The 20,448-nt window shown below is 41.8% G+C and overlaps 2 protein-coding genes and 1 long non-coding RNA gene across 5 annotated transcripts; 1 reads left to right on the top strand and 2 right to left on the bottom strand.

The window, feature by feature from the left end:
• Positions 1 to 3,443: 3,443 nt before the first annotated feature.
• LOC107221274 (protein yippee-like 1) lies at positions 3,444 to 9,384 on the bottom strand. Its single transcript, XM_015660204.2, has 5 exons — positions 9,166 to 9,384; positions 6,292 to 6,641; positions 6,154 to 6,197; positions 5,772 to 5,880; positions 3,444 to 5,619 (listed from the first exon to the last, which is right to left on the bottom strand). The coding sequence occupies exons 2-5, from the start codon at positions 6,391 to 6,393 to the stop codon at positions 5,530 to 5,532; spliced, it is 345 nt and encodes a 114-aa protein (XP_015515690.1). The 5' UTR covers positions 6,394 to 6,641; positions 9,166 to 9,384; the 3' UTR covers positions 3,444 to 5,529.
• A 1,719-nt stretch (positions 9,385 to 11,103) lies between these two features.
• On the bottom strand, positions 11,104 to 17,323 carry LOC107221291 (zinc finger protein 2). Of its 3 annotated transcripts, none has more exons than XM_046741956.1 (5): positions 17,188 to 17,323; positions 16,750 to 16,856; positions 12,138 to 13,735; positions 11,800 to 11,959; positions 11,104 to 11,748 (listed from the first exon to the last, which is right to left on the bottom strand). In XM_046741956.1, exons 3-5 carry the CDS (start codon positions 13,517 to 13,519, stop codon positions 11,134 to 11,136), a joined length of 2,157 nt encoding a protein of 718 aa, XP_046597912.1. In that variant the 5' UTR covers positions 13,520 to 13,735; positions 16,750 to 16,856; positions 17,188 to 17,323; the 3' UTR covers positions 11,104 to 11,133. The 3 variants fall into 3 exon arrangements, with proteins under 3 accessions (XP_046597912.1, XP_046597914.1, XP_046597913.1); XM_046741958.1 differs by having other exon boundaries at positions 11,104 to 11,739; XM_046741957.1 differs by lacking the exons at positions 16,750 to 16,856; positions 17,188 to 17,323 and adding an exon at positions 13,844 to 14,772.
• Positions 16,199 to 19,797, top strand: LOC124294792. The gene is made up of 3 exons (XR_006904723.1): positions 16,199 to 16,719; positions 17,229 to 17,489; positions 17,667 to 19,797. It is a non-coding gene; the product is annotated as an uncharacterized LOC124294792 (long non-coding RNA).
• Positions 19,798 to 20,448: the final 651 nt, after the last annotated feature.

The following is a 20,448-nucleotide window of genomic DNA, read 5'->3' as shown; positions in this document are numbered from 1 at the left end:
CTGTAACTTCTGATGCGTTGATCGCAGCGTCCTGGGACTGCGCTCAATCGATTTCTCCCGCAAAATTACGTCGGATTAGTGTCAGAAAGAATTTATTCCAGCACTTTTCAAAATCGTGAAAATTTTCGCCTGAAATACAAAGGGGTTAACCTTCCTTTTTTTTTGACCGAAAAATTTTTCGTCTTGGAATTGATTTGTATGACCCTTTCCCGATCAATTGGACCCCCAGAAACCCAGAAAACGCAGCGAAAAGAGCGTGGGACCAACAGGAGAGAAACTACGGAGGAAAAAGCACCTGCTGAAAAGTGTCAAAAATACAGGTTCTCGTTTTTCGGCTGTAACTTCTGATGCGTTGATCGCAGCGTCCTGGGACTGCGCTCAATCGATTTCTCTCGCAAAATTACGTCGGATTAGTGTCAGAAAGAATTTATTCCAGCACTTTTCAAAATCGCGAAAATTTTCGCCAAAAATACAAAAGGGTTAACCTTCCTTTTTTTTTGACCGAAAAATTTTTTGTCATGGAACTGATTTGTATGACCCTTTCCCGACCGATTGGACCCACAGGAACTCAGAAAACGCAGCGAAAAGAGCGTGGGGCCAACAGGAGAGAAACTACGGAGGAAAAAGCACCTGCTGAAAAGTGTCAAAAATACGGGTTCTCGTTTTTTGGCCGTAACTTCTGATGCGTTGATCGCAGCGTCCTGGGACTGCGCTCAATCGATTTCTCTCGCAAAATTACGTCGGATTAGTGTCTGAAAGAATTTATTCCAGCACTTTTCAAAATCGCGAAAATTTTCGCCAAAAATACAAAGGGGTTAACCTTCCTTTTTTTTTGACCGAAAAATTTTTTGTCTTGGAATTGATTTGTATGACCCTTTCCCGACCAATTGGACCCACAGGAACTCAGAAAACGCAGCGAAAAGAGCGTGGGACCAACAGGAGAGAAACTACGGAGGAAAAAGCACCTGCTGAAAAGTGTCAAAAATACGGGTTCTCGTTTTTTGGCTGTAACTTCTGATGCGTTGATCGCAGCGTCCTGGGACTGCGCTCAATCGATTTCTCTCGCAAAATTACGTCGGATTAGTGTCAGAAAGAATTTATTCCAGCACTTTTCAAAATCGCGAAAATTTTCGCCAAAAATACAAAGGGGTTAACCTTCCTTTTTTTTGACCGAAAAATTTTTTGTCTTGGAATTGATTTGTGTGACCCTTTTCCGACCGATTGGACCCCCAGGAACTCAGAAAACGCGGCGAAAAGAGCGTGGGACCAACAGGAGAGAAACTACGGAGGAAAAAGCACCTGCCGAAAAGTGTCAAAAATACAGGTTCTCGTTTTTGGGCTGTAACTTCTGATGCGTCGATCGCAGCGTCCTGGGACTGCGCTCAATCGATTTCTCTCGCAAAATTACGTCGGATTAGTGTCAGAAAGAATTTATTCCAGCACTTTTCAAAATCGTGAAAATTTTCGCCTAAAATACAAAGGGGTTAACCTTCCTTTTTTTTTGACCGAAAAATTTTTCGTCTTGGAATTGATTTGTATGACCCTTTCCCGATCAATTGGACCCCCAGAAACCCAGAAAACGCAGCGAAAAGAGCGTGGGACCAACAGGAGAGAAACTACGGAGGAAAAAGCACCTGCTGAAAAGTGTCAAAAATACAGGTTCTCGTTTTTCGGCTGTAACTTCTGATGCGTTGATCGCAGCGTCCTGGGACTGCGCTCAATCGATTTCTCTCGCAAAATTACGTCGGATTAGTGTCAGAAAGAATTTATTCCAGCACTTTTCAAAATCGCGAAAATTTTCGCCAAAAATACAAAAGGGTTAACCTTCCTTTTTTTTTGACCGAAAAATTTTTTGTCATGGAACTGATTTGTATGACCCTTTCCCGACCGATTGGACCCACAGGAACTCAGAAAACGCAGCGAAAAGAGCGTGGGACCAACAGGAGAGAAACTACGGAGGAAAAAGCACCTGCTGAAAAGTGTCAAAAATACAGGTTCTCGTTTTTCGGCTGTAACTTCTGATGCGTTGATCGCAGCGTCCTGGGACTGCGCTCAATCGATTTCTCTCGCAAAATTACGTCGGATTAGTGTCAGAAAGAATTTATTCCAGCACTTTTCAAAATCGCGAAAATTTTCGCCAAAAATACAAAAGGGTTAACCTTCCTTTTTTTTTGACCGAAAAATTTTTTGTCATGGAACTGATTTGTATGACCCTTTCCCGACCGATTGGACCCACAGGAACTCAGAAAACGCAGCGAAAAGAGCGTGGGACCAACAGGAGAGAAACTACGGAGGAAAAAGCACCTGCTGAAAAGTGTCAAAAATACGGGTTCTCGTTTTTTGGCCGTAACTTCTGATGCGTTGATCGCAGCGTCCTGGGACTGCGCTCAATCGATTTCTCTCGCAAAATTACGTCGGATTAGTGTCTGAAAGAATTTATTCCAGCACTTTTCAAAATCGTGAAAATTTTCGCCAAAAATACAAAGGGGTTAACCTTCCTTTTTTTTTGACCGAAAAATTTTTTGTCTTGGAATTGATTTGTATGACCCTTTCCCGACCAATTGGACCCACAGGAACTCAGAAAACGCAGCGAAAAGAGCGTGGGACCAACAGGAGAGAAACTACGGAGGAAAAAGCACCTGCTGAAAAGTGTCAAAAATACGGGTTCTCGTTTTTTGGCTGTAACTTCTGATGCGTTGATCGCAGCGTCCTGGGACTGCGCTCAATCGATTTCTCTCGCAAAATTACGTCGGATTAGTGTCAGAAAGAATTTATTCCAGCACTTTTCAAAATCGCGAAAATTTTCGCCAAAAATACAAAGGGGTTAACCTTCCTTTTTTTTGACCGAAAAATTTTTTGTCTTGGAATTGATTTGTGTGACCCTTTTCCGACCGATTGGACCCCCAGGAACTCAGAAAACGCGGCGAAAAGAGCGTGGGACCAACAGGAGAGAAACTACGGAGGAAAAAGCACCTGCCGAAAAGTGTCAAAAATACAGGTTCTCGTTTTTTGGCTGTAACTTCTGATGCGTCGATCGCAGCGTCCTGGGACTGCGCTCAATCGATTTCTCTCGCAAAATTACGTCGGATTAGTGTCAGAAAGAATTTATTCCAGCACTTTTCAAAATCGCGAAAATTTTCGCCAAAAATAAAAGGAACCTGTCGTTCCTGGGCTATAACTTCTGATCCATCGCTCGCAGCGAATTACAGTCAATTACTATCGCAAAATTACGATGATGTCACGCATCTAAATGTAAGAATTCTTTCACCAGAGAGCTATTCTCGTATTTCGCATTTTGTAAGAACAAATTAGACGAACAGACTTTGTCGGCATGCAAAATTGCAAGTTATTCCAAGTGAAATGTCATCATTTGCTTTTCACCGTTTCTATATTACATATGCAGGGTAACAGACGCGTCAACAAGTAGTAAAGTATACCCATAATTTGTTGCGAAATACTTTTATTACGAACATGTTTTATACAAAGCAAAGGTGAGTAGAGGTGGTTTTGTGTAGGCTTGGGATTCAAAAGTGGTTAGAGGTGGACAGGTATCTTTATGATGGGTGGGGGATTGAGGAAAGGTGTTGGTGGAAAGGAGAGCTTAGCACAATAATATAAAAAGTAGGTACTGTTTGAGACAGTATGAGGATTAGGCCGCCACATGTACACGTTCGTTCATTCCTACATAAAATACTGCACTGTCGTATGTATGCCTCGAATAATCATTGAGTACGAAGATCTCAGTGAATTTCTAATTTTCATACTCCGATTCTTGCTTTGTGGGCATGAAAGTATTGCATATAACAAGCTTTCAAATTATGAAAAAGAATTAAACGAAAGCGAAACATTTTTCCCATTTATACACGAAAAAAAAAAAAAAATGGATGCAAAGTTCACCAGTGTAATCATTTTGATCGGTAACAAATTGTATACCAATCATATCTAAAATAGTGAACGAATTGAGAAAAGAATAATAATAGTATCAACGATAAAATAGGCAATTGACCGAACTTGAAACAGGTATATAAGGATCCCTCGTAAAGTGGGCCGACAAATATACATCGAACGATGTTGCTACTATATTCTCAAAATTGACAATAATAAATTAGCGAATAATAACGGAGACGAATATATGCCCACCCACATTGTGATAACTACATGAAATTTTATTATATTATCTAGGTGCGTGATTCATTTACAACGAAATGATCTGATCTTAGTCAAGTTCTCGCGCCAGACTTAATAAATATTTACAGATGAGATCAGTATTTAAATTAATGAGCAATTATCGTCAATTTGATCCATGTCCTCCTTCCATCGCATGCTCTTTTTCAGGCGTGCATACGAACGCGCAGTTCATTTGATTATACCACACTCATAACAGCGCAACTGTTCCTGAAGAAGTAAATAATGATTTCCTTTTACTCATCTGTCCAATCTAGCCCCCCCCCCCCGGCCCCGCCGCGAACTTCACTGTCGCTATCTTCCTTTCTCTCTCTCTCTTTCTCGCACCTGCACGTAATTTACGCAAACACATATATCCTCTTTTTCGCACCTTTTTCCCGCTTCTCCCAGACATATCTTCATATTATACTTCATATCTCTCTGATCTTATATCATATCATGAGCGCTATAGTATTACAATATTATAGGCTTTTCAATATCATACACGTTACAATGTAGGCTATACTATGTCTAGGGCTGCAACGCCAAGAGATGATGCAGCATTTTGAATTTATATTTTTTAAGGATTATCGGCAGTGAAATCCCAATGATAAACGCAGAGGCAGGCAGGCAGGCAAGCAGACGGTAGATGGTCGCTCCAGTAAAGTTTTTTCGATACTTGGCGCTGTTCGGTGCGTAATTCGTGACTGATCATCGACCTAACCCGCATGATCATCATGGTATTCATGAACCATAGTAGTATGTATATTCATTTTTTTTTTTATGAATATACATATATGTATATGTATAATACACGTGTACTATAGTATACGTTATATATAGTATGATATAAGGATATACATACATGTATAAATACGTTTAGTACGTTTGTGGAGTTGTTACAAGACAGTCAAAATTAAATTATTACCCGGAGGTACCCCCACTGTTCTTGTAAAGAGCCACAATTCCTGTTTATAAAACCTCCACTACCCTCAGCACTTTTATTACATTTGTTATTCATGGTCGTTTCTTGAACCGCGTCATCTTTAATTCCATCTTTCGATTATCGTTCAAAAATAATTACGTTACGAATACTCTTCGCTAGATCTGTAAAGACAAGTAGCGTGAATGCCGTCAACTTCATCGCTTACTTAGATAAATCGCAACACTAAAATCCAATACTTCAAATTGTCCGAGAACATAAACGTTACTAAGATTAGAAATCACAAATGAAATCACAGACTTTCGTTGGTGGTTCGACGGTTAAAAATTACCGCACATTGCAGTTAAAACAACGTCATAAGCATTTGAAGTAAGTCTCCGTGTGACGTCCGGAGGTTCACTCCGATCGATAGATTCACCCGTTCATTCCCACCCGTTCTCCTTGATCATATGAGCCAGCTCAATTATGAACTTTCCCTCTTTGTATTTCTGGCTCGACTCAAACGCATGCTCCTGGAAAATACAACACATTTATGAATTTACAGAGTATAATCAGCGACACGTACTATTGTTTTGTGTCCAGCCACATATATACGTCATTGTTGGGGATCAAGGTAATTAGGTAGGACCCATTGTAGCACCCCTCGATTTCGAACATAACTTACATATTTCCATCCAAGTGTTGTCTTGCAGCATTCGCAGTAGATATCAGCCACTGCATGTAGCCCCGTCAACAGTACTCGCTCTTCTGCTGGACCGCAACCGACATTCACCCTAAATCACGCATCAATTAATACTAATAATTTCATAATTCACTTGTGTTTTCAAGTATATAAATACAAGGTGTTATTAAACTTTTTTTTGTAGATAACAGCACAATGCCATTCAATATTACCTGTATCTCTATATGCTTTATACAACAGCAATGTAGCAATGAAAGTGGTAAAAGACTCAAATATATTGATATGAAAGAAAAATTGGGAAAAATAGTAGCAGAAAGACTGCGGCTCGTTAGGAATTTAAAATTATAAACCAAAAAATGCTTACACTGAGTTGAAGAGGTAGGCACGTCCTTGGCTACCTTGAAATGACTGGAATCAATTGAGAAGTTGTATACTTTAAATATGATGTCACGTGTCAGATATTTAAGAAAAAAGTAATTATAAGAAAGCTAAGGTTCATCACCTTGGAAATAAGTTCATCGTGGTTGGCTAGGTGAGCACGGCAATGAATGCACGAGTAGGTGCGATGGCAAGAGGGCAGGTATGCCTGGAAAGTTTTCACCATGATGGCGTGTCCACTTAAATGAAGGACTTGGGTCTCGTCCTCTGTCGTTTTCTTCTTTTCGAGGTTTTTTTCAAAAGCACGAGGTTTCTGGTTTGATCTAAAGCTACCACTGAGTACCCAGTAACCAATATATATCGTATATTCTTTTTCCGTATGCGGGGTGGTGGTGCAATTCTCGCCCCGGTCACCGCCGCCTCGTACTCCGATCAGCTGTTGAGCTGGTTCAGGCAGCGCCGGCTCAGGGGCACCTGAAAGATTCAATTTCATTCATAGCACGGTTAAGATCATTTAATAGACAAGTTAATACCGTCGTTTGAATCTTATAAATCCAAGGAGATAGCGGCGCTACTTCGAATCAGTCAAACGAAAACATTGACCCTATCAATGTTTATTGCTTAATCTCTGCTATTTGGAACAAGGCATAGATATGCAGATAACCCAGTTATCCTAGCAATTATTTCAAACTGGTATGAACTGCAAAATTTGGTTACTTCAATAACATTTTTAGTATAGAGATGTACGAAATCTATACACAGTTTATGAAATATATGTGTATGACAATATAATTCCGAACTTGACGACAGTGAGGAAAAAGATAGAGGGACTGAAAGAGAAAGTTCTCAACTCAAATACAAAAACATATAACAGCTCAAATACAAATGCATGTATTTCTTCATGAACATGTTAAAAATCATCGATGAATGGTGAGGAAGTAATATAAACTTCTGAAATTCATATACAAACAGAGAATGGAAATACATACTTTTGTTATGCGAAACACAAATGCAATAATGGTAATATAAGACAATTTTGAATTGATAAAAAAATTATAACTCACATTGAATTATGCAAATATGTTTGAAAAGCTGTAAAAGAAATGTAGTAATTCAAAATAACAAAATATATTGTAAGCTCATTTCAATAGAATTTTGTTTATAATTTTGACAATAATAAAAGATATTCAATGAGGGTACTGAACTCGTAAAGCTTGTCACACAATAAACTGATTCATAAGTTTAATGGAGTACCATAGGAGAGGCCAGTGGAAACACCTGTTCAAATAGATAACAGAATGTAGCAGTATTCTTTGGTAAATGAAAGACAAATGATATTTCAATTATCCACGGTTTATCACAACTTTATCTTTAACATGTTTTCTAGGAAGAAACTTGCAGAAGTGATTATTTTTGCTTAAGGCCACACAGAGGTCAAATTCTGAGTATTTAACAGCATTTAGCAGGTATTAAGAATACATCTTTTCTAGCCAAACATCTGTTCCAAATAGCGGTATGCCAAACAAAAGTTTAGATATTACCAAATTGTCCAAGGTTTCAGGTATTTCCTTAGCTAATACATGCCTGTGTTTATATACAACAGTTATCCTTGGTTAACAGCTGGTATTATCTCAACTAATATTGACATGAATGGTGCTGCAAAACGTGCAGGTACGCCAATGAGTGAAAATATTGTATTACAGCCGATGAAAGATAACAATGAATGAACGTGATTGAGCAAATTGTAATTTTGTATAAGAGTATAATAAGGCACCAGAAGCGGTTCGATTACCATCTTTTGCAATAGTGGAAGGTAATTGAACGAAACAAGTAAATCAAAGAATTAGATCTACACTGTGAGAATTAAAAGTAAATGTTGCTGGTTTTTATATCACTTTTTTTCTATCATATTAAGCTAACGCAATTAATGTAATTTACTCACTAACTCCACTCCGTATCATCGCGCGAGAATAGACGCGACGTGAAAGTGACGGATGCACGTGTGATCAAATAGAAAAGCTCAGACAGAGATAGAGAAATTTGTCATATGTAATTTGTGGTGTGAAATGATAAAGGAGGCGGCGATGAAAGGAATAGAGGGTTAATAACATTACATACGTAGTAGCGACGGCCCTGACCGTTTATCGCGCAGCAAGCAGCAAGGCAAGCAGCTGACAGGCCTCATCAGCTGTTAAGGTATACACAACGAAAGACGGGAAAATAAATAACATAGACGCTTGGTGTAGCAAGGGTGTACGTGTGTACAGACCCATACATGCATACGCATCACACAAATTATACACGGTTAGCGGGATTCCGACTATTCTAACTTAGAATTGACATTTTCCATTGGAGAGTTATCGATGATAAAAATCTGGTAACTCAAGTGGGATACAGACGTCCATCCACGGAACGTAAGTGAAAATCGTGGAGGGACATTTTACGAGAAATTTACACCAGCTCTCGCTTCCTCGGTATCTTATTATTAGGAGTAAGTATACGGAAGAGTGATAAAGCGTCTTTGTAAAGCATAGCTAGGAGCTTAATGGAATGCTTTATGCTAGACGGAAATGTAAACAAGGTATGTGTTTTGAAAACAACCGATATCTGGGGAAAAAGAAACGAAACAAATAGAATTGCGTAGTTTCGACGACGCGCGACAGGCATCAATCAGCATGGACGTGCGTTGAACTGCGCTTCGGATTGGATCTCTGATTAAACCTGGCCCGATGCGACGATAGCGGACAAAGGAACAACGATTAGGGAGTTGAGTAGGCGGGTTGTCATAACTAACGCCACGGTATCTTACAATGATTATATTACCGCGAAATACCGAGTATGTAAACATAATAACGACGGAGCTTCGGATGAAATTGCTTGAGTAAAATGGCAGTGTGTTGTCAAACCCAAACAAAGAGACGGCGGCGTTCTGAGTCGTTGCAATAGCGGAGAAGTGCAAAAGAAAATAAAAACACAACATTAAGATAACTATACAAACCTCCATATGCATCCGTGAACTCTTCTCTGCGACAGTCCTCGGTATTCTCGAAACAATATTCTCGGTCTCAGCGCGGATCACTGCTTTGTCTTCGCATGAAGCACCGAAATATACTCCTTTTTAACATCACTATGCACGTCCAGCCAGCAAGAACCGTGCTGCTCTGCTTCGCTCACAGTTCTTCGATTTATTTCGGTTCGTCTGCACAGGCGGGACAGACGATGCAGCGCGCAGTCGCAATCGACGCCTCCTTAATTCCGGGCACAACGAACAGATGGCGGAGCAGCGACCCCGTTTCCTTCCGCCGATTTCCCTTTGTACACACCTATATGCATACGTACGCATCGTATATACGATATGTGTCTGATGCATATATGATACGTCGTAGCGAGGCGTGAGCCTATTTGCGCGGAGGGTAAATTATACTGTCTATCGTTTTTAAAAGCTATGCGAAAACGGAAGATATTTTCCACCACGACTAGGTATTGCCAGGTGGTAGATACAGAAATTTTGATGACTCGATCAACTATCGATGCATTCGTTCGAAGTCGGACCTCTAAGTGTGCTGCGAATGCAAAATTCGAAAATTTAGTTTTCAGCACAAAATGGCGCGCTTCCGTTGCTATGATCACAAACAGGTGCAGATTAGTAGGATTCTATGTATGTGTAATTAATACTACCCGCGTCTATGGGTGAAAGTTTTAACAAAATTAAAACGAAGAACAATATTAGAGATTCTCTTTTAACGTGTATAACACGTAAGTTCTTTGCACGCGGCAACGATGATCCTATGCATAAGTACTACGTGACCAGCCTCGGTCAATTGTTTGCGGTGCAAAGAATTGCTGCATTTGGTGCTGCATCTATATGCAGTATGTTATTATACAGTATGCAACAACATGTGTGCCCCGTCTTTGTTCGAGAAAGATAAAAATGCATTCAACTTTCTGTTTATTTCGTTTTCCACAATCATTCGTAAGCTACGTATGGACCTGCGATGCAATTATTATCAATAATACACCAATGTATACACGGCGAAGCCAATGAAAATAATTATTATAGACATGTATGCATCAGTTTTTATTTTTCGATGCCGTCGACTACAGGTATGGCATATAGCTATATACCTCGGTGGCAGCGCGGCTGGTTTAGTGGCTGGCCTGCAGGTGTATGACCTGAAGTCTGCCCTAGCTACCCACCGATGCCATGAAAGTGCGCAGTGTCCATCCCCTCTTTTCCCATTCGCCACCGTCGCCGCTATCGCCGTTCACACACCCAACACACATTCCAAGCCACCCCCACTGGCCGCCAGCAGACAGACGGGGACAGATATTACAACTGGCTAAGAGAGAGGGAGAAAGAGAGGGGGGAGTACGTGAGCTAGAGGTAAAAAACAGAGTGACTGTGGGCCAGATGAAGTAACAACGGTATTGTAGTAATAGACAATTAAGAAGAAAAACTCCAACACCCAACGGACCTTCGTTTTTCTCTTTGTTTATTCATATGATTTTTTTTCTTATAAATTGATATCCTATGAACTAAAAAGTAAATGGAAAAAATAATAAAATAAAATAATAAACCAAACGATAGTCATTAATTCATTAAATTTTTCATTATTTCAGATAAGGCAACTAATTTGTTTTAGTATTTCATTTTACATATAATCTACTAAGAGTAAATGATATATAAAGTATTATGTAAAACACTAATATATGGTTATTTTTATTTTCTTGTTACAAGCCTTACACGATAATTAGAATATAATATATATATAATTTGTATATATACTCTTGTAATAAAATTGATTACTTCATACTTGATTCTAGAGATAATAAATATAACTAATGTGTAATGTTAGTATTAGAGAAGTGCGTGCAGAGGGTGGCAGCTGGGTGCGTAATCCGGGGGTGCTATCGCCGTCCCAAAGGGAGACTTGTCTCTTCGTGTTTCATTGCCATTCGTGCCGTCTCACATGGTGACGTTCAATTGTATTGCTTTCGTATCAACGGTGCACGGTTGTTGTTGCTGCTGTTGTTGTTGTTGTTGTTGTTGTTGTTGTTGTTGTTGTTGTTGTTGTTGTTGTTGTTGTTGTTGTTGCTGCTGCTGCTGTTGCTGCTGAACCTGAACTTGCTGTTGTATTGCTTGCAGCTGTATTGCTTTTGTGTCCACAGTGCAGGCTTGCTGCTGCTGCTGTTGTTGGACCTGCTGCTGCTGTTGCTGCTGCTGCTGTTGTTGCTGTTGCTGCTGAGCCTGCTGAGCCGCAGCCTGAGCTGCTTGTCTCTGCTGCTGACGAAGCAGACTGGGTGGAGGATCCATGTGTTGACGTTGATGAAGCAACAAGTGGTTCTTTTGGAAGAACGCCTTGCCGCACTTGTCGCAAACGTGGGACCGGATGTGGCAGCTACCGTCCGTGTGACGGCGCTGATGCTGTGACAACCCGTGCTTTTGGGCGAAACCGCGCCCACAATCCGGACAAAGATGTGGTTTCGGTTTTGGCCCGGAACCCACTGGCGGGGATGTCTGCGTTGCCCCATGCATGTGGCTAACACCCGGCGTTCCGATAGGACCATTCATCTGCAAATACTTAATCTTTAATGTGACAGAATATTGTCTTGGAAGAAAATCGAGGCTTACCTGATGAGGCCCTGTTGTATTTGGCGTTAGGAAGTGACCTGGTGTTTGCTGGAACGCTGCCGCTAGCCCGCACAGATCGGTGACCAGAGTCCTATCGCCAGAATGTAGCCTTAAATGCAGAGTTAGTGCTTCGCGATTTGAGAATTCCAATCCGCATTCCCTAGAAAATATTTCATCTCTTTACAATTGCGTTTTTTTAATACCAAGTAATTATTTTTGCAGCTCTTCAGTTCTCTTTTTTTTATTTGTTAAGTAAGACAGTCAAGAGTGGCAATGGTTATTTTTTGGTGGAAGCCTTTTGAAACAAAAGTTATCATGATAAAATTATGTTCATGTACCTGCAAGTCAATGGCTTCTCATCTGGACTGGTATTGTTATTGTGTATCTTTGAGTGAGCGACCAAATCAGCTTTGCGAGGAAATGCCTCACCGCAAACAGTGCAGGCAAACGGAGTCTCCCCAGTGTGCAAGCGCATGTGGGCAAGTAGAGTACGTTTCTGAAGAAATTCTTTGCCGCAAACCGTACACGAGTGTGGTACCCTTCCGTGCAACCGCCCATGATTGACCAGCTCAAACTTTCTCTGGAAGGTGGCACCACAGTCGTGGCAAACGAATGGATGTAAGCTGCCGTGGAAACGTGAATGCATGACGAGATGGTCCTTCTGTGAAAATGACTCGCCACATTCTTCGCATACAAAGGGTCGTTCTCCAGAATGAAATTTACTGTGGGTAACTAGGTGGCGTTTCAATGGAAATGCCCTACCGCACTCCTGGCATACGAAGGGTCGCTCTCTCGTGTGGACACGGGTGTGAGTTACCAAGTGATGCTTCAGGGTGAATGACTTTTTGCACTCCCGACACTGATAAGGTCGCTCGGAACTGTGCAACAAAAGGTGAGTATGTAAACAGTGTTTGTGAGCAAAGCTCTTGCCGCAGTGGGGGCAAATGTGGGGTCTCTCCCCAGTATGAACTCTGGCATGAGTAGTGAGATGATGCTTCAGTAGGAATGACTTGCCGCACTCTGAGCATGAGTAGGGCCGTTCTTTGGGGACCCGAACCTGGCTCCCCATGTCCTGTTGCTGTTTGACCTTGGTCTCGATCTGCACTGTATTCACGTGAGTGAAGACATGCCCAAGGTGGGCTGTCGTGTCCGTCTGGCTTGTCGCCACGCTGTTGGCGTTAGCCTGGTTGGACGCAGCTGCGGCACGCTTCATGAGGATCTCGTTACACTCCTCAGCCGTGAGCTGGAGCGGTCCGATCGGGGTCATAAAATGTTTACTCATGGCGTGTTTATCGCCTGCGGTAAATACCAAAGGATTAGAGAATAAGGATGGGGGGGGTGTAGGGTGGGATGCGTCACAGTTACAACCTCCTTTGTCGCAGGTTATCGAGAAGACATCGTGATGCTTCTTGGCACGAGCGTGAACCCCGTGAGTTTGATTGTGAGCTCCTCCTGTGTGTCCGTGATGAGTAGTCGGAGTCTGTTGACAACTCTCATTCATATTAAAAACCGGACGACGGTGGGCACTGTTGGCCAACTTAGCCGGCTTGACGTCGACCTGAATTTTCTGACTCGAACCCTGATCCTGATTATTGTTTACTGCGTAGCTAATGTTTGTAGTTAAATCACTCTGAGCGTTATCACGGGCGTCAGTACCTGGCCCACCAAATGACCAAGGGTAACCAAATCCGGCACCTGCATTTCCAGGCGTCGTGCACATATTGCCAAAGGGGATAATGGAGGGAAAGACGTCGCCGCTGCTGACCGTGACACTAACGGACCCTTCGCTCGACGTCAATTCATTATCCGATCCGGTGGACTCCACGACTGCGAGTATTTCTGCAGGGTATAGAAAGTGCTCCCTGAGGCCCGGAGAGGCCGAGAGAACGTCACGCTCCTGTATCCTGGAAGCAGGGCTGATCTCTGGTCATCGTATCTGGTTGGGTATAGAGAATAACGCATTACGAATAACCAATGGCGAATAACGTATTGGTAATGACGAGCTGGACAATAAATTTTATTTACAAAAAGAATCATTTTGTACCTTGGCTCAGCTCTTGGTGCGCCAACGCGCGCGGATGAATTTAAAAAAATCAGACGACGGCTCCGTGAGATTTGCATGTATTGAAGCTTATAAGTGTCTGTCCCCGCAACAACGCTGCCCGCTTCGAGCTCGTTTGGAAGCTCGCGGCGTCCACGGTCTCCAAAAGACAACCTCCACCTCGTTTACGGCCCTCCCAAGCCTTCACCCGCGTTACTTACACGTTTCATACACTTCACCGCACTAATCCGACTATTTAAAACATAATTGCGCACCGCTGATGGTCATTAATTTTATAAAACAGTAAATTTTATTGTCCATACAAAATAGCCTCATATATCGGCCATTTTATTTGTAAACTACCAAAAACCAATGCTACCAACGCTGGGAAAGTTTTGGAGGGAGCAAGCGTCACTTGTTTCTTGTGGCAGCATTGCGCCGCCCAACGTCGTCGTCCACCATATTCGAATTCCGTTCCCTTCCGTTTTAGCACTCATTATATAACCTCGCGTCTGCCCTGCCTTGCGTTTTTACTATCTATTATACGTATTTTAACCAACGAACATAAAGCACAACATTTGGTGAACCTCCAAATTTATCGCATTTCTTCTATCCATTTATTCATTACCGTTGTGAAGTAGACGCGAACCGTCGTGGGCTTTGTGTACCAACTGGTTTTCTACCAATCAATTCTATATCAGGGACGGCACTAGCGGTCGCGATACCATTCGCAAATTTCGTTCGAATCGTAAATCAATTCCCCACTGTACCAGACGTTTTAATTGTCATATCTACCGATAAGGGCAACAATACCCATTGATCAATAGTGTCAATCTACATGTTATACCGTTTTAATAAACAATCAGACCGAAAAGTACGAAACGCTGTTGAGGAATAATGTAAAGTTACGTAAGATAATCTGTCCAGGGCCGTTACCGGAAGTCACTGTCCTGGGCCTCGTGCATATGTATGTATATAACGATGCCGCTCACCGTTTCAGGCTGGCGCAGTTTCCTCGATATTTTATTCGCTTAAACAATGAGTGCATATCGCTAGTTTGCAACGCACCTGCAGACTTATGAACAGCTAATTCCTTTTAGTCGAACGAGCTGTATGGGATTTGATTAATCTCAATTAGGAAAACTCTGTAGCTCAATAACCTATATTTGTATATATATATATATATATATATATATCGGGATGACGAGAAAGTGAGGAAATGAAAACGTATCGGTGCGTAATTTTTTAATTTTTTTTTCTCATTAGGTATAAGATTTGCGTGAACGATGCAACGATGATGCAATCGAACAAGCATGTAAAACTATCATGTCATACATATGAGACAGACTACGACACGCGATCTTCAACCTATTCCGGTAAAATGCACCTATGCATACCTACGTAATGTGTATATAGGTATATTATTTGCAGAACGAAAGAAGCGAGGGTTCCATCGCTCGGGTGGCGGTTAGCGACCGGGCGGCTGTTTGATTATTCGTTTTTAGTATCTGCGGGCGAGTTATGAGAACAGAGACTGCTTTCCGGGGACAGAAACACCCCGTCGGTTCGTTGGTCATCCTACTATACCTCGTCGGTATAGCGCCACGTCAGCAGCTGATAAGAATGGCGTTAATGGATCGCGCGGTTTGGCCAAAAGCCAATGCGTGTCTCGCCAACTCCGTCTTTACACCATATGCATGCACTTCCCCAGATCCCGGCTATTTTCCGTCATGCTCTTTTTTCCATTCCATTCAGTTCTTTCGTTTCTCTTCTTCTCCTCTTCGTTACACACCGCGACTCGGCCCTTGCTAGTCGGCATGCGAACTCTTCCCTCGTAAAGTTTATCCGTCATCTTTTCCACCTCTCCTCCCTCCTCCTCCGTTTTCGGCATCGTAAACTCCCGGATGGCATTATAATATATGTACATAACTCTGCGAAACCTGTGACACTGGAAGATCGGTATTTATCACGGAAATCAAACGTAGTCTGTGCCCGCTTGCCGTATTCATTATACGCTGGTAGTAAAAAATTCAGCCGAATTTGCCTAAGAATTTAAAGCACAGAGTCGATCGTCGTAGATTAATATTATAATCTTATATACATAAGTATACTTATCTGGTCTTAAATTACACGGACTGATCATCGTTGGATCGAGTACAACTAAAGTTATAAAAAATCGCACGAAACAGCCATAAAAGTTCAAGAAATATTAAATAGATCAGAGAAATTGTTGTTTTTAGTCATTTTTTTGTTACGCACGCATTTGAGGAGAGCCGAACTAAACGGTGCGAGATTCGAGTGATAGGCGTAGGTATACCCACATAACAAACGTATTTTTGAAATGTAATACATTACATGTGTATAAGATAGAGATACGTCATAGGCGAACACAAAACGTATATTTATATGCGCGATGTGGCACAATAGATGACGGCGTCTTTAAGACTCACGTTACATAAATTTACGACACAGGCGGTGGCTCGTCGCAGGACGATATACGTATATCTATATACGCATCACGGATCCTTGCACCTTACGCATACCTTTCTGCCACGTATTTATATATGTATGTATGTACTCAAATACACAGAACGCAGCTGAATTTTAGGTTACGAAGGAATGCTGCTACTCTGGGGGCGGCGTCGTCGGAGAAAATGGAATGGGAGGAGAGCAGAGGGTAGTTTTTGCTTCTTTCCGAGGCGACAACCGAGACGCGAAAATCGGGGATACCCGAAGTCGGAGCAGCGAAGTGTGAACGCGATACCAGAACGTACGCCGCAGGCAGGCGGCTACACGCGGGACGGGACGCCCGGCGTCGCAGCAGCCATCAAGGATCAACCGCCGTCCCGAGTGCGCGACTGGTGCCCTTTCCTTCGGGGGTAGGTATCGACGCTATTTGTATCAATTACCTGATCGCGGGTTCATCTCGGTACCCTTGCACTATTGTCCTCGCAGCTCGTCGCATTTCTATCCCTCGCTGCGGGGAATCGGGAGACGTCATGTCAACTTCACAAGACTGAAATTATACTAACGTGTTAACAATAACGAAACATGATGGAAAAAATCGTTGTTTTATAATTTTAGTACGATTTTCTGAAGAGTCGGCTTTGCCAATGATGAACATGTTTTCTTTCTTATTATATTTACTGGCTGAATTTCAGACATTTCAAAGGATCGAGGTATCGATTTTTACTAAGCGTTCATCTTTAAAGTAACGTTAGGTATTAACTTCAATCTATTTCGACTTCGCCGTTAGTCCTTGCAAGCGAATCCATTTAGTTCGCCAATCAATTCATTTACCTGCAGAATGATCTTCTTATTCAATCGGATGGACAAATTATACTCACGGATTTTTATCCTCTTCCATCTTTTTCGTTTTTTATCGCAGGTAACAAATGCAGGGTTCAAACTGGATTCCCTTCGCCTCTGCAATCGCGGGCCGCAAAGAGTCTGAGACACAATGCTAACAAGGGCTACAGGTTGATTTTTTACCTGCGCGTGTGTTCCTATAAGGGCCGTGGCGGACCCCCTGGCCATACCTGCACACCAACCGCCGCCTGAAGAGAGATGATATTCGACCACCGGCAGCTGTCCGTATCGAGTCTCATTCTCTTATGCGGCAGTAAACTACTGTCCGAGTTCAATGCGGGTTGGTATCTGTTGAATCGGTTTTTTGAAATTAACGGTCTTTCGAAACGGGCTGAAATGAAACGATGAAATTAAGATAAACGCACATATGAATTATCAAGAATTGTGTCGTACAGTCTAGCGATAAGTATACAAGGTACATATTAATATATATTTCATACGTATACGAATGTCGCAGGTATAACCGATTCAGCTTCGACAGGAGGCATTCGGACGTTTATGTCCACGTTTCGACGCACGTGCGATAAGGAGCATACTCGAGGTACTCCGGACGGTTAACAAGAGGACAGCTTCTGCAGTGTGGACAACGTCTTGATATTTCGGCAGGTCGACGCACACCTATACCTACACATACATTGTGGATATATCTATATCGCTGAGGGACCACGCGCCTACAACCGTAACACAAATAAGAACCACTCGGAACTCGAGACAGTTATCGCCCCGGCGATGCCCAATCAGGAATCTACGCTCATCCGGGGTTAATTAAAAGATGATTACCTAATGAGGATCATCGTAGGAACATAAAATCCCACGGGTCCTGATACAGGGAACCCTGAAATAACACAGCCCGGCCATGGACTCGGAATTAGGTATACATATACTCAAAGTTTCAGAATCGGAAATCTGATTGCGTCTGCATGCGCGGTGCCATTTTATTCACATATTTGGATAATGTACGCACATCTGGCTGTATACCCCTATACATGCATACGTACAATACTTAACGAATGTGCCGATGACACGGGCTAGTTTAATTGGGCTGTATCATAACTTTGAAAGTAGAAAATGGTTTCTGTATACATATGCGCTTCGTTGTATATAATAATCAAGCTAGATAACCAGCAATTAGCATGCTCTACAGAAAATAATTATCGAAATACTCGTCATGTTTCTGATATAACGTGAGACACTCGACGGTTAATTTGTTCCCCAAATCGAATAGTTGCTGGTAAAAAATGGCTGCTCTAACAAAGTGAGGAAACCCGTGAAAACCTGTCTGATTTGAATAAAAAAGACGCGTGCTTCTATATTCATTACGTGAATGATGAAATAGGGATGCGTCGAATTAGGCATCTACGGTTTGTATAAGGCACGTTACGATCAGGAAACGGGATCCGTTGTCTTTAATCTTTGTGTTGCGTTATCCCCGCGAGATTTAGCACATAATTCTATCAAATTCTAGCCTCTCTGGATCATGGCTTTGATCTCTCCTGGCTTTTAAGCAAATCGGCGAAAAGATACGATATAACGCTGCATCATAATACGGGACGGACGAAGAGACAAAATCGTATGGTTGTCACCACCAACATATCTGAATGTAAGCAAAGTTTGACGAAAGACAAGACATATAGTTCGATCATTTAAAAAAATATTGTTTTTGCGGTTACCGTATTGATCGGCGGCGGGAAATCGATTGCATCTGCGAATTTTGCTGGTGCATCCATTTCACACAGTCTTACACGTATATACGTAGGTGAATTAGTTGTCCCCTGTTGTATAAAGGGACATGGCAGGGAGGGAGTCACGGATCGGTTGTCACCGTGTCACATGCCCCCCCCCCCCCTTGCAGATATCCGCAGCGTTGATCTTCACGGTTAATATATTTCCATCGTAAAATCAATTAGCATCAACGGTGCACACCGAAGAGTAGATGCTGCACTCTCTGCACTCTGACTACATTACAGTGATAGTCCTCGGGGTGATTCTCACTTCTCCCCCGTCCCATGCCCCTCCCCTGAAGGTGGAGGCTACACTACACCCACCCACGGTCGCACATTCCTCTTCTTGCTTCCCCGTGTCAAGTCTGATTGCACCCTACGCTCAATTCGTATTGTTGTACAAAAGGTGCGCGCGTGCCAAGACGGGTCGTCCTAAACCATATATTGTCAGTAAGCGGCATAAATACCGCAAGATATCCCTCTCACGGTTCTTAACTTCTGCAACACCAGCCCTGCTGGACGCGTGATAAATCACACCTCGCGTGTTGATTCTTTTTTTCTACCAATTTTTCTTCTCCTCTTACACCGTACATGGATTTTTCGTGTGAAATGTTTTCATTTTTTCCCATTTGAGTTCAAACTTAATACTAAAATATAATTTGTAGGATAAGGCGCCACCTGCATCATGGTAATTAACCCTTTGAGTCATAGTGGTAAGTATTCTTACCATCTATTTTATATACATTTTTTTGTATCTTTACAACATAATTCTTCGCTGATAACTGCTATTTTTGCTAGTATACTAATAGGTTTTCAATACTCGAGAGTAATTGTTGGGATATAATGTAAATTATTATTGTTAGAAATAAATTGATTGGAAAAAAAATTGTTAAAATTGAAGGAATAATTATTTTCCGAGAAAGTTATCCCTCTACACGTGTCCATATTTTATATAAATTATCTGCTTTTGGGGTCGTTGATTACACATCTGAAATGAAATTTTGAAAATTCAGTATGTTGAATCCAATAAGCGACCCAGAAAACCCCTGCATACAGCTTGTTGACTGATTTTCATCCATCATATTGGATACTCCATCTTGAATTTTTTAAATCTCATTTAAGAATTATAATCAGCCATCCTAAAAACTATAAAATACTATCTTGTTATAAATGTTGACTCAATAAAATAACGTGTGACTCAAAGAGTCAATCACGTTGCACGACGGCCTGATAAGTTGTACGAAACACACAATACGATTTCATAATGTTCACGATCTTCCGATCAAAAAATGTCTATAAATATAAAAGACAAGTGTCTGTTGGCTGGCTCATGTCTGTAACCTATAATATAGTGTCGGTCAAGAAACTATTACATAAGAAGTAGAAAAAATACCATAGCCATCACAACTCATAGTTCGACGTTTGTACGACCCCATCCTAGCGATACTAGTGTACTTAAAATCGTGATATCTCGGTGAACCCGTGTTATTAAAGCTTGGAAAGAACGGCAACGCGTTA

Source organism: Neodiprion lecontei, chromosome 5, assembly GCF_021901455.1.
Source record: "Neodiprion lecontei isolate iyNeoLeco1 chromosome 5, iyNeoLeco1.1, whole genome shotgun sequence".
Taxonomy (NCBI): Eukaryota; Metazoa; Arthropoda; class Insecta; order Hymenoptera; family Diprionidae; genus Neodiprion; species Neodiprion lecontei.
The sequence above is the reverse complement of the archived record's forward strand: the minus strand, read 5'-3'. Positions and strand labels throughout refer to the sequence as shown.

Excerpts from the sequence above, each read along its gene's own strand:
- LOC107221274 (XM_015660204.2), bottom strand. The coding sequence starts at position 6,393 with ATGGTGAAAACTTTCCAGGCATACCTGCCCTCTTGCCATCGCACCTAC. Across the intron at positions 5,881-6,153 it reads GCCTACCTCTTCAACTCAGT|GGTGAATGTCGGTTGCGGTC; the intron begins GTAAGCATTTTT and ends TGCGTGATTTAG. Across the intron at positions 5,620-5,771 it reads CAACACTTGGATGGAAATAT|GAGCATGCGTTTGAGTCGAG; the intron begins GTAAGTTATGTT and ends TGTATTTTCCAG.
- LOC107221291 (XM_046741956.1), bottom strand. The coding sequence starts at position 13,519 with ATGTGCACGACGCCTGGAAATGCAGGTGCCGGATTTGGTTACCCTTGG. Across the intron at positions 11,960-12,137 it reads GAGAAGCCATTGACTTGCAG|GGAATGCGGATTGGAATTCT; the intron begins GTACATGAACAT and ends AATATTTTCTAG. Across the intron at positions 11,749-11,799 it reads ATACAACAGGGCCTCATCAG|TATTTGCAGATGAATGGTCC; the intron begins GTAAGCCTCGAT and ends TTAAAGATTAAG.